General features: G+C 37.8%; 1 protein-coding gene across 1 annotated transcript in view; it reads left to right on the top strand.

The window, feature by feature from the left end:
- LOC139745614 (BTB/POZ domain-containing protein 7-like) overlaps positions 1-13,960 on the top strand; it is a 102,080-nt gene that overhangs the window by 60,644 nt on the left and 27,476 nt on the right. The window contains exon 8 of the mRNA XM_071656014.1: positions 1,107-1,278. Within this exon, the coding sequence (XP_071512115.1) occupies positions 1,107-1,278 (172 nt within the window). The remainder of the gene's footprint in view (positions 1-1,106; positions 1,279-13,960) is intronic.

Genomic DNA, 13,960 nt, shown 5'->3' on the forward strand with positions numbered 1-13,960 from the left:
CCAAAATTGGCCTCGCATTTGGCCTCGCTCCTGAGGTGGTCGGCCTTTTCTCAGTGTAAACGTAAACTGGGCCAAATGCACGGCCAATTTTAGTCTGGCTTCCAAACCCTCTGCATGTACTATTTCGCTTTTCAGGATATTAACTCCCTCAACGTCAAAAACTAATATAGTTTAAGGTGGTTTTGTCCTGCGAAGGATTATTTCCTTCGGCAAAGGCCTTTGCCCGAACAGCGACTTCGTCGCCACGGAATTCATTTGGAAAAGGGTCTGAAAACCAGACAATACCAAATTGCGTTTGTTTACAAGCAGAGCGCCACTATGACAAAATATTGAAAGGTTTGAATCAAAAGCGCGGCCGAGCCCGGCAGTGTAAATGGACAAAATTGCGGGGCCCGGCCTCGCAATTGAGGCTGGGCTCGGCCGCGGCTCGGCCGCGACTAGGCCCAGCCCCGCACTGTAAACGGGTCCTAGTGACAGTCACTCAAACCTGATGAAAAGTTCACTCCAAGGATTGTGACTTCAACATGCCATTAGCCTAGTGTATTCGTTTAAATCATAGCAAAGTAATGGCCTTTTCTTCTGTAGTTTCCATTCAATTATCCTTTGTCCTCCTGATAGTCCTTCTAAGGACTATACCATATAGTGTTGCCATATGGAGAGTTTAACAAGTCACATCTCAACACTAGAATGCTAAATAGCTGTCTTGGTCACACAAAGTTGATGTCTTTCATAACACTTCTCTTATGCATGGTGGACAAAGTTTTGAGAAGCAAGATTTTTCTTTCATTCGCATGATGGTATTTACTTCCTCTGTGAAAACCTAGTGATGATAGGACGCTGTGGGCACAAAGTGTCTGTTATTTTGAGGGAAGATAAATACATGTTCAAGTATAAAACAACTTGAGACCACTGTTTATGTGACAGTGATGTGACTGTAGTGGAGTTTGTAAGTTACTGCTGTTGAGTTCATGCTTTCATTCAGAATGATGTGTTTATATTGGGGGTGGTAGGAGGTTTTTGCAATACACTGTGAGGCCATTTCCTATTCCTGTAAACAATGAATTCTACTCTAGAGCGCTAACCATGTGTCAATCTTCACCCGTCAGAGTTTCCTAGAGGAGCCAGTGGTGTCTGACATGGACTCCAGCCAGCGAGGTATCAGGATGTCCTATGTGCCCGACGCCCTCTACATGTTGGATGAGAGAGGGGCCTGCTCAGAGCGCTGGACCAGTCGGGTGCGGTCCTACCCTCCCTCTGTCATTGCAGGCTCATTCCCTGGTGAGTAGATGAACCTTCATGCATATCAAACAACAAATCATGAAGGTCGTCCCCCCCAGTATGGCACTTTCCCTCAGGGCAGATGTAATCACATATTCAAGAAAGATACATGAAAACTTGTCATGAAAACTTGTCATCACTTGGGAATAATGTGAAATCAGTTTATCATGGTTCAGTACCCCATGCACATGCGTAACATCCGGCATAGGGTCCAAGTGTTAAGTATTGAACACTCTAACGGATATGCGTCAGGACTCATAAGGCCTTTATGATCAGGCACCAGAATGATGGAGTGAAAAAATAGGAATTACCCTTGTTCAAGGAGCGAAATCAAAAGTTCCCACTTCAGGAACAATATACTGTAAAAGTGGAAATTTTTTGGGGGTAGAAATTGTCATGCATTCTGTAAAACATGAAACTAACATGATAATAAAAGCATGCAAATAATTTGCTTGCTATACGTAATACTATTTTATATGTATTTTGATTGGAATTTGAAAACGTGAAATTCATCTTACCCGGCTGAACGAGAAAAATTCTTCTCATGCGAAAATGTCCACGTTTACAGTACACTGCATTTGTTATTAGGAGGGGGGGAGGGGGCAATGCTTGGGCATGTTGTAAAATTTGCTAGATATCAATCAACTGACAGAATGTTTTCTCTCTTAATTATCCACGATACCAGACAAGTCATCTTAACAGATTACGTATCTGATAGATAGGGAAATAGATGAACAAAGGTCATGTCATTCCAATTCATTTCTGAATTTATTGCCCCTCCCCATGAAATTTGTCACCTCTTGTAACAATACCCTTTGAAGAATAAACTTGTATACTATATATATATTGACACTCATGAAAAAAAAGAATAGAATGTTGCATATCTTGTCTTTGCCTTCATAGTATTACTGCTTTATGGTGCATTTAATGTTTCATCAATGAGCATATCCCATCCCATGTTCATGATAAGATTGCAAAGTAGATTAGACAGTACTATCCAAAGTCTGATATGAGTGGACTTTGGAAGGGGAAGTTCTCCATGTACACTGTATTCACCCTGTAACCTTGTCATTTTACTTTGCAGAACTATCAATCACTTATGAGGAGCACAGTCTTTTTTTTTATTTTGTTGCTTTGAAAAATACAGAATAGCATTTAAACTAAAATTATAGACCTACAGTATATCTTTCCATGAATATTGCCATGGCTGTACATTTGAAATCTGTGCATGGATTCATGAATTTATTATATTATCTTCTTGAGCTTCAGTTGTCATGACAATAAAGATTTAGACACACAAACACAAATCACTTTGGTAACTGAGGAGGCTGATTCCACATCTTTGATCTAAGCACCATTAGTCCAGTAACACTGGGTATGATTATCAAAGGTGCTACTCCTAAAAAACAAACAAGCAAACAGACACAAAACAATAACAAGAACAAACAAAGATCAATATGCCATAATGTACTGTTTCCTGCAAGAGTCACATGAACAATTTTTTCTTTTGAGCAAAAATACAGTCTGCACCAATATACACAGTTGCCAGAGACATATATTTGTTTGTTTTTTTTAAGTTGAGGTCTCTTAGGTCAATATAAGTAAAAACAAGGCAGCCAGAGTGTACCTCATTTCCTTCACAGCCTCCCCTGCGTAATAACCAATGTTGCAGTATCCCACCCCACCCCATCCCCAATATGGCCTGTCCAAGCATATATATTCCAAACTTTACTTTTTATATTGTATGTGCAAGTTGAGCCCAAAGACCATAATTACTAGGGAAGCTGTGACCATATCCCAAGCTACAATTGTATTAGATTTGTGCATTTTTTTTCTTCAAATAAATGCGAGTTTCTTTACACAAGATGTTTTGTAATACCATCAGGTAACACCATTGCGTACTCATGGTAACTTTAGTGCTTGTGATTCGTCAGAATCAAAAGCAAGAGAAACAGCTTCATATCAATGGACATACTCTGTTGTGACAGGCAGCAAGCTTATTCCTGGAGAATTGATGATATATGGCTTGTGTTGTCTTATTGCACATATAAAACATTGACCTTCAGATTGCAGTTCAGACACCACTAAGTTCAGGTTTATAGCCATGTTTTTAATGCATTTTCAAATGCTTATGCTCTGAAGCTCACGTTTTGGTGCATATGTGATTGCACCTGATATTTTTTTGTTGGACTTGAGTTCAGGGTTTATGATGAAAACAGTGCACAAGCTTATTATGTCTGATAAGAATGGTTAAACTTAATGATCTGTAAACCAAATTGGCAATTTTATGTACCGATCCAAGGACTGTAGTGATACTTGATATGTGTTAGCAAACAAGCACATATTGAGGAAACAAAAATTTTAGGATGTCATTCTTTTCCTACTGATAATGTGCTGGTAGCTCAGGTGACAGTGATGTCATTGATACTCAGTGCAATAACTTGTGGTATCATTGGTATTCAAAGACTTAGTCACACCCCCAAATGGGAGCATAAACAAAGGTCTATTTTAAAGGGGTACATCTCCCAAACCACCAAAACAGAAGCTGCTCCTTCTGTTATTACTCCTATTATTGTTTTTGCCCTTATTACCATGACTACTATTTCTGAAGCTCCTCTGCTATCACTTCTGCTACTACTGTTACCACTACCACTATAATCACTGCTGCTACTACTACTACTGCTACCACCACCACTACTACCACCATAACAGCTGCTACTACTACTACTGCTGCTGCTGCTGCTACTGCTGCTGCTACTACTACTACTACTACTACTACTACTACTACTACTACTACTACTACTACTACTACTACTGATACTACTGCTGCTGTTACTACTACTACTATTTCTACTACTACTACTAAAGATAGCAGTGATGATAACAACACTACCACTACTATTACCACCACCACCACAACCGCTACAATAAACTACATGGATGTATACTACTATTTCTTCTACTACCATGACTTCACTAACTATATCACTGTATCTAAATGTACTACTTGCACCATTCTCTTTCCAGTGTATTTACAACATGTATACCCACTTTTTGTTTTTTGCTAGTGCTACCAGAAATGGCATTCCATGATGTATATTGCTAATATTGGTGAAAATTTTCCAAAAATTTGATAAAATCACTGCGTTTAATCCATATAATTAGGGAGAAGCCAAGGGTGCTAATTCAAATGTTCAACGGTGAGTGACAGCCTGGGTATTCTGTACTATAAACTACCATGTAACAGCTTCATCAAGTCTGTTCATGAAATTGTTCAAAGTACCTGGGATATGATTTGTCAATGCTGCCATCTGTTGTTGATTGTGGCACAAGCTGTGCTTGCACTTAGCAATAGAGGGAGCCCATCCAGTATATCGAGAGTTGGAGACTATGCGAGTGCTTGTTCCATTTACTGTCGTCAATTGCCACTCCCCCTCTAACCCCTCCCCCTCCCCCCCCCCCCCCCCCCCCCCCCATAACTTTTGGCTATGGCCCAAAAAATATGGTGCGCTGGCATCCTGGGCTTGTGAAGTGAGCTGCAATGTTGTGACCCTATGTGGGGTTCCACTGACCCCGGGATAAAGAATCCATCTGCCGACTTGTTTACCACATCTAGAGGGATCCAGGGACTGCTAGAAACCTTACAAGTCATGGGACAAACTAGAACAGATTTTCAGCTTCAGTGCCAACCGAGCAACTGGGCAAATATTATGGCTGCTTTGAGCAGACTGCGTAAACCCCCAAAGAAAGAATTAACGGAGTAGCGGTTGCCACTGAGGATCGTATGTAGGACAAAGCAAAGGGACAGTTAACATATATTCATTTGCAACTATTTTAACGGCAAAAACAGATATCTGCCAAAGCTTAATTTTACCTTTGACAGAACCACATATCATCATGACAGGGGACAATTTGTGCGCTTGTATTTAGTGGTCATTTTACTGCCTAGAGAGAGGTTCCATGACTCATTTTTTCTTTATATTTCTTTTGTTTGTTTGTTTGTTTGTTTGTTTGTTTTTTTTTTTTTGGGGGGGGGGGGGAGACTCCCGTTACGGGCCTGCTGTACCACAGCGATGATATGCATTTCCTTTACTTTAGTAGAATGAGAGTTACAACTGAAGTAATGATGGCTACATTGTTATTACAAGCAGTTATGTCTTCAATTAAAGATACATTTTTTTTTTTAATGTCATGCACTCTGTACCTCAGTTATCCAGGGCATTCCAGTTATAGGCTGATATACTAATGCCACCTACAGTAAAACCCTTGTAGAAATCCCAAAGATACTGGTACGGGATATCCCATAAAGCCTTACTCTTCTCAGGTGCTGCAGAGCTGAGCCCACACATTTTTAGACACAAGAAATATAACTTAACCAATCAAGTCTCAGAAACTGATTTTTTTTTTCTTTTTGGTTCTACCTTGTTTTAGTATATTATATACTATGCCTTGTTATTTTCAGAAGATGGAACAAAATCTCTGTAAGTTGATCTTTGTTTTGTTCATACATTTATTGTGATGTTGTTTACTTTGTTTGAAGAAATATCAACATATCTAAATATCTAAATTACTGAATTTATTCAATAGACCATTACATTGATAGCTCAATTTAGAGTATCAAAATTAATATTCCTTCCCAAATTGATTTTTTTTTTTGATCTAATTTTGTTCAGATTTGATGTGTTTACCATTTAATTTTTCTTCAATATGATATACATAATAAAATCTATGATTGCTAAGTTAACAAGGACAGGATAATAATCTGTGTGGCAAAAAACGCCCCAAGATTTTGTGGATTAAAATCTCCATTTGCCAGGTCACGCTAGTACATCAAATATTTGCTGGGCAAGGTGTGAAATGAACTGGTCAACAGGTATCTTTTTTTGTGTCTTATTTGCCACACCTGTATATTGTTATCATCAGGGAAATATCTGTGTAATACCAAAAGAAATCCCTTTTGGCTCTAAAATGGCCACGTTCAGTGGAAGGTCAATGGTCTACCATTGTGCTCGTCTTGCTCTTCCCTAATAAATCAGTGAGCTTGAAACAATTGTCTTTTTCTTTTCTGTTAAAGAAATTGGCATCATTTGTTAGGGGAAAGAATCATTCAAAGCATAAAGTTTTTTAAGTATAAAGCAAAAAATCAAACAGGGATTGTGTAATTAATCTATATATTACAATCATGGAACAAGAAAGCCATGAAAATTAAGGAGAGGTGAATCTTGAGTTGTGTACAAGAGTAATTATCAGACACGTGTTATTTAAACATGTGTATGCATGGCCTGGGTTTTCTTTAACAGACTGGGAATGCTCTTGTCTTGTATGTGTCGACTACTATAAATTCATGCATTGCCTTCAAATTGGTCTTGTTACACCCTGTGCTGTCTCTTTCATCTTAGAAAAAAAGAAACAATACCAAAATGTAAGCAAAAGGCAGCCAATGCACAGGTAGACTTTGTCTGATGATGTAATAATGAACTTTTGTCCTTTAAAAAATGTTTTCTCCTTCCCTTTATGACATATCTTTAAGAGTGTAAGTGGCTGTTGTTTTTCTTTGTGCTTTTTGATTATGTGTGTGTCTGTGTCAGTTTGTCCAGATGCGAAATTTCTAAATTTTTCTTTGTAGTCTACAGGACATTTTGTACACTTAACTCAATTGTCTTTCAGATTTTCCACACAAATACCTTGATTTTAGGAGAAAGGAGACACATATAGATTATAAGATTATTGTAACAAAGATTCATAGAATGACATTTATATTTTAAGAGGTGGCACATGTTGGAGACATGACATACTTATGGCACACACGACTAGATGCTCTTTGAACATTTTAAGAATGATGGATGGTAGTGCTCTGGTAGAGTAATCATGTGCTGTGAGTGTTGTCTCCATCCAGAGTAATTGTTTGAATGCTTGAAATTACTATGTCCTGTGTAGCCTTTATACAGACTACTCAATACTGTCTGCCTTAATCCATTTGGCATCACTATGTTGCTTTACTATAAATAGAATTAAAGCTAAAACATCGTTCTCAAAAGGGCGCAAAGTTCATCTTCCACCATTTAAAATTTGCTTGCAATATATCAAAGGGTCTCCCAAGAAACCTGTCTGGCTGACATGATTTGTTAGGATACAGAGTTTTTAATTGGAGTATTTGGTGATCAAAAGTGGAAAATAATTTTGATCGTAATACACCACATTTATTCCTGAAATGTCCTCCCTATTCAGCAGTTGGTTGGTAGAATATTACTAGTCATGTGATGATCAAATCATGCACAAGCAGAAGTATTGAATCGCATGCAGCTAACAAGCTCCTGCATGTGATTCACTCATGTGCGATGGATACTGCTATGGCCCAATATTGTACTTGATGTAGTTGAGTGTAAAACATGTAGCAACCACGACCAGGTATGCTGTGAGACTGCAATACTTCCGGCGTAACGTTTTTTTGGTAATATTTCACATTTTCATAAATACCCAGCTGAAGTCTTGTTATCACAGGGTTATTTTACACATTTCTTATCATATGTCTCCATTCTAAAATAAAATCCAACAGTTTCATCAAGGGTTTGAGGACTATGTTTAACCTTAAAAGGCATTATTTACTATTTGCAGATGAAACAAAATCCCAGCTTTTGTGCTTCAAAATAGTCCTAAAATGTGAGTAAGGGATATAAACAAACAATGTAAAAATGTTAATCAGTATCATCAATGTTAAGTATTGTTGAATAAACAAAATGTGAACAATAGTTACAATAGAATTGTTTCTAGAATAAACCATCTACAGTTACGGTTTAATGAGAAAAATAGTGATATCTCCTTATATTTTAGGATTCATTGTGAAATCTTTATATGGTAGGATGTTTTGTGATACAACTGACCTACACATATGCATCAAACACGATAACTCGAACATTTTTGAAATCACTGCTCCCAATGGTAAACAACGCCTTTAAGAAATATAAACACCTCTCAAGTGTTCTCAAAGCTCACACATAGAAGAGAAAAGCAGGTAGGCGTAGGCAGAGCAGATGCAGAAAACCTTACCTGTTTGTGAGTCTTCTTTCATCTTGTGACCTTTTTGTGCAAAGGAGCCAACCAAAGGGGAAGGGGGACGGGGATGCGGTGTAGCACTCCCGACAAGACCGTGTCATAAATTTGTGCTGTGTCATTGGCATTTGAGAGATGGGCGAGTGACGATGAGCACACCAGAGTTAGATGAGTGGAAGAGACTTGTTTGTCTGATAGCCACGTCTTAAGAGGTTGGTTCAATAGCCAGTTAATGAGCTTCCACGGAGTGGAAATTCCCCCCTTCTCAAAAAAGATGTAAAGAAAGAAAGCACGCACACCACTAAACACCTAGATGGATCCATCGCAAATGATCTAAAAATATAAAATGTTATAAATGTGTATGTGATAAAGGTACTAACTCTTTTATTATTATCTTTATTTATATATTATTTTATTTCTTCGTTTGGCATATGGTGATCTGTTCATCTGTTTATCTGTATGGCAGTTTTAACTGATCTAATCAGTACTGTAATTATCGTTGCAAGATCTACTGTCAGTACTATCACATTTGTCATTTTAAATAGAAATTGATGAAGGGAGTTGAAATTTCAGTACCTTTTACAAGCTTCGAATGACATTTCCAACGAAGAATTGTGACTTCAATATTTGGACAACACATAAAGTAGATAAAGAGTTTAGAACTACCTGTTAAAACTCCCTCTCCCCTCCCTCCATCTCCCTCTCTCAAAATAGGGTCAACTGGCCGCAAGCAAAGTATAGATACTTTGATGGATGTAACTAGGTATGACATACCTGTTCACAATATTGATATTTTTCCAGTAATTGCAACCTCAAGGAAGTACGGATTTTGATCTTAGTCATTGATGTTAAGTATTTGTAATTATCTCTGAGCATGTAAGTTGTACTGGTGTAATACTGCCACTGGTGACCTAATGCCTCTTTAACTGCTGTCTGACAAAGTATTCTTTGCCTTTATATGGTGAATGATAAGCCTTTTGTGGTTTGTGACTCAATGAAATGTGTATTTTGAGGGAAGCAGAGGTGAGAAAATTCTGTGATTAATGCTTGCAATCCGGTGTCTTGAGTTTCCGGAGAATGTTTGGAGTAAAGGTAGTATGCGATGACTACAAACTTTCATATGATGGTGAACAATCAAAACCAAGCATTTTGAGTATTCTCGTGGTCGCAGTAGTAACCCACTGTGTAATGGAACCTGATGACCTCTTGTGCAAAATCTATGGAGATTTTAGGATCTCATGGGGAATGGGTTAAAGTGTGTCTGTACACAGAAATTTAGCGTTCTGACATTGTAGGTTATTGTACTGGCAATATCCCTATGAAATATAAGAGTGCAACGTTACTCACATACAGAGCTATAGCAATATATAAAGAGACATAGAGCAATCTCTAAAATGCCAAAAATTACATGCGCCTTGATCTAAGAGTAGTCGCTGGCGTTATCGACTGCATTCGATTGCGTAGATCGATGATTTTCTGTACGATCAGTGTACTACGATACTCTCAAAACACGCAAACGCACGCAGATGTCCACGTACGCATCTAGGTTGGTGCTGCTGTGCCGCGCCGGGCCACTGACCAGGCAGCCGCGGCAGCATCTACTCATGCGGATGCATATGGCTTGATGAGGCGATACTGATAGACAGGATTCGATATAGCTGTGTGCAGACAGAGGCGAATGAAGGAAACATGCACACACCGATGGTCTACGCACGGCTACTATTTTCAGATCTGGCTACTATTGGAGTGCACACTAGTGCGTGCTGATTTATTAAAATTAATATTTCACAGTTTTGGGCATTTTTTGTGATGGGATAGAATTTTCTCTAGAGTTCTGAGGACATGCTCTCACACCTCTCAAATTTAAATTCTAGGGGAGAGTTCCCTTTAAGATGAGTGAATTCTGTCAGTTTAGGGGGTATATTACTGAATAGTTACATGTCCTGTTTCATTACTGCTTAGTATTTCATGCCTCATCCTTTATACAAGGTACACAAGAGTTATAGATAAGAAGAAAGATATTTTGTGGGTCAAGTGTATCAGCATAATATGTCGGTCACTTCCGGAGAGAAGTGTTAAGGGCCTGAAACTAGCCTCGGGATGCCTGGGAATCTCACTTCAGTGGTTGGGTGAGATAGGGTTACATGTCCTTTGCACTGGACAAAAACAAGATGACTTTCTCTCTACCTCTCTCTCTCTACCTCTGTGGAGGGACTAAGCTAATGGCATATGCGGCCTGAATAAATTTTGTGGACAATTATTCTAGATCAGTCAGCTGGCCTGGGAGGGATGTATGATGTCCTTTTGTATTGCTACTGAACCTAATTTGTGCCTGATTCTTTTGAGGGCTGAAATGTGGCTCAATTGAAAAAGTTGTCAAATGTAGCTGACTGAGCTGTATAATGATACTCAAAATATATCAAAAAACACTCAGATATGTGCAAATTTTTAAAAGTTATATCATCACCCTCAAGATACATGTTGTATGTAAGAATGAACATCACCTGGCTGATAGACTGTGTATATTGTTTATCTTACCACTCCTGTCTACTGGAAAATTACAGTAAATTTGATCGCTCACAGATTTTACTCTAGCAATTATTTTATGCTGCAATTTTTGGTAGCGTCATTTTTACACAACAGTAAAGACACTGGCAGCTTGTGGGAACACATAGCTCAAAACTGTCAAACTTGAAACATTGTTCAACAATACATTTGATTAAAGGGATAGTTTAGTTTTGGTTGAGACCTAACTTCAGGTTTGTAACATTTTGTGATGAGAGAATGAGAAAACCTCTTATGAAATGTGAAAGGGCATGTGATTTTAAGAGGGATTCAATGTTTATTTGATGAAAATTGGTTTAGGATCGCTTTGTTTTACTTTATTTTTGGATGTCTTAGCCATTCCAAAACTGATTTCCATCAAATAAACTTTGAATTCCTCTTAGAATGGTATGCTCTGTACTATTTCATAAGTGGTTTCTTGGTACATTGTATCTCACAAAAAGTTAGAAGCCCAATCCTCATCTCCACCAATTCAATACCATCCCTTTAGGCCACAGGCACAATACCCACCATCTGTTATCTTCAAATGAGCCTCTTAGATCAACTAGTACAATTACAACATTGGTAAAGTTTACTAACTATACATCTTTGACACTATTCATCTTTGACAGTGCATCTCTACGTGAAGTCTACCTCTACAATTCATCTTGTGATGTCCGCTCAGTTTGTGCCACTTTAATGCCACTTGTTCATGTATTTTGAAATTGATGTTCAATAGGGTAACAAGAGAGATTGTAGCTTTGGACAGGCTATATTGTGTGTTGTACATGTGGGATGACTGTAGTTTAAACCTAATGTGCATACATGTTTTGATATGTACATAATGTCTGTTTTTTTAAATGATTATGTTTGTAAGACCACTTGAAGCTGTGAGTTATACACATATCCTTCCAATCACTGAACCACCCATTAATGACTCTTTTTAAGGATCACATGGTGTCAGCTGCAAGTTTTGGAATCGAAACATTGCACATTGTAGGGTGACAATTGTTGCAGAACTGTTCAGTAGTAGCAGTGTCTGGAACAGATGCTGAAAATTATATTTGTGGAGGATGCATGAGAAGAATGCACCCTTTGAATTTTTAGTAAAGATAAAAAAGCACTGACCGTTTAATGGCATTCAGCATTGATGCAGCTTTTCATTATTTAATTCAATTTTTGATATTCATTTTCCAGAATATAGAAGTAATGTGAGCAACAAACATTGCTCTGTTTAAATTCCTAGATATGGTAGAAAATGTTCTGGTGGGAAAGCAAGAGTACTGCCTTCCAGACAGATCTGTTTTGACAATGTACTTCACACGCCCCCATCTGGAGAAACTATGTAACTTCTCATGGCCCTGTAAACAAGATTTCTAGTTCCTGTTGTTAGCGCTAGAAGGAGTTTAAGTTCAAAATGTGATGCTATGCTTTACATTAGAAGGGCCTCAAGTTAACCTCTCCACTATTTGGGATCGTCATTTAAAGATGATATATGGCACAATGAAACTGCAGTAAAGGCTTTTTTTTTTTTACAAATCTGCTTTGCGAATGGGATGTAAATGCTCATGGCAAAATTGTTTTTTTTTTCTTCACATTTTGCAGTTAATCATGATCATAAATGGAGTTAATAAAGTTAATAATAATGTTGATAAATCCATATGAGCTATGGAGGCATGGTAGAAATATGTCTGTGGAGGGCCCTTACCCCGTCAAGTTAAAAAAAAATGTATTTCTCTGGTTTCGTGCTTTTTCTTCAATCATAATTTTAACTATTGATTCATTGTCAATATTTTGTAATTGAGAGTAACAAATTCTCTCATTCAAATGCTTTTGTGTTCATCTGAAATGGTTTCAGATGCAGAAAAGCCTTCTATTGTAGAATATAGAACTAAATTTGGAATGGGAAACAAGAAATCTTGTTTCTATCTCATGTTATCTTTGTTTCTAATTTTGTGCTAAAATAATGAGCTTAACAACAGTATGATATATTACTCTCTAACTATTTCTCTGATGTGGGATCTGCAGTAAAAAATCAGTGTTGGCAATTTAAAGGTGTCAAGATGATCATATTTGTAGAAGAATTCTCCCAGGATTGGATGGGTTAGTCTTTAGCCTCACCTTCACCATCAGGAGAGACAAAGGTGTGGTGTGCACTCAGCTGGTCCTGGGGAAGAGGAACCTTGCGTTAGTCGCCAGAAGCGCTCTGTATCCTGTCATGGGTGCGCATGTCTTCCGAACATCAAACATGAGCATGTTTTTGAAATCCTGAAAGATGAAACCTCTCCTTCCTGTTTGCTTTCCAAAATTTGTGGAAAACGTTTGTCTTTCGGATCTTGTGGTGACATGGTGGCATTGAGAATTATCATCTTTGAGTTCACAGTTCCTGGTTCATGGAACTGTCTGTTAAACTTAAACCTTCAAAGAATGTAATCCAGGGATCTTATGAGAAATTTCCAGATGGATTTTTTTTTTTTTTTTTTGGTAGTACCCAGTTCTTGGATAACAGGAAAAATATGTAGAGTGAGAGATTACATTTTGTAATTTGCTTAAAGTTGGCAATGAACCCTGGAATATCTTAGCTTTCTTTAGCTGTACTTCCACTTGACAGTCACAGTTAAAGGACAAGTTCACCTTCATAAACATAAGGATTGAGAGAATGCAACAGTATTAGTAGAACACATCAGTGAAAGTTTGAGGAAAATTGGACAATCGATGCAAAAGTTATGAATTTTTAAAATTTTTGTGTTGGAACCGCTGGATGAGGAGACTACTACAGCTTGTTAGTCATATGCGTACAACAGTGTAAAGAAAATGTAAAGAAAATTCAACATATTTTCACTTTTTTCGCATAATAAAAGAGCTCTTGACTTGCCACTTTCTAAAGGGAGGGGGAATAATATTACCCACAACATTTGTTGGTAACGAGTCGGCGGAATGTGCACTTTTTTCAAAAGATGAAATTTTGTGAAATTCTCTATATATTTTCCTTATATTGTTGTACGCATGTGACATCGAAGTTATTCACACACTGCAGTAGTCTTCTCATCCAGCGGTTGCTGAAAAAAAAACTTCAAAAATTCATAAC

The sequence above is a fragment of the Diadema antillarum genome, unplaced genomic scaffold (genome assembly GCF_040938485.1).
Source record: "Diadema antillarum isolate AM-2024a unplaced genomic scaffold, OU_Dant_1.0 seq00001279_RagTag, whole genome shotgun sequence".
Classification (NCBI taxonomy): domain Eukaryota; kingdom Metazoa; phylum Echinodermata; class Echinoidea; order Diadematoida; family Diadematidae; genus Diadema; species Diadema antillarum.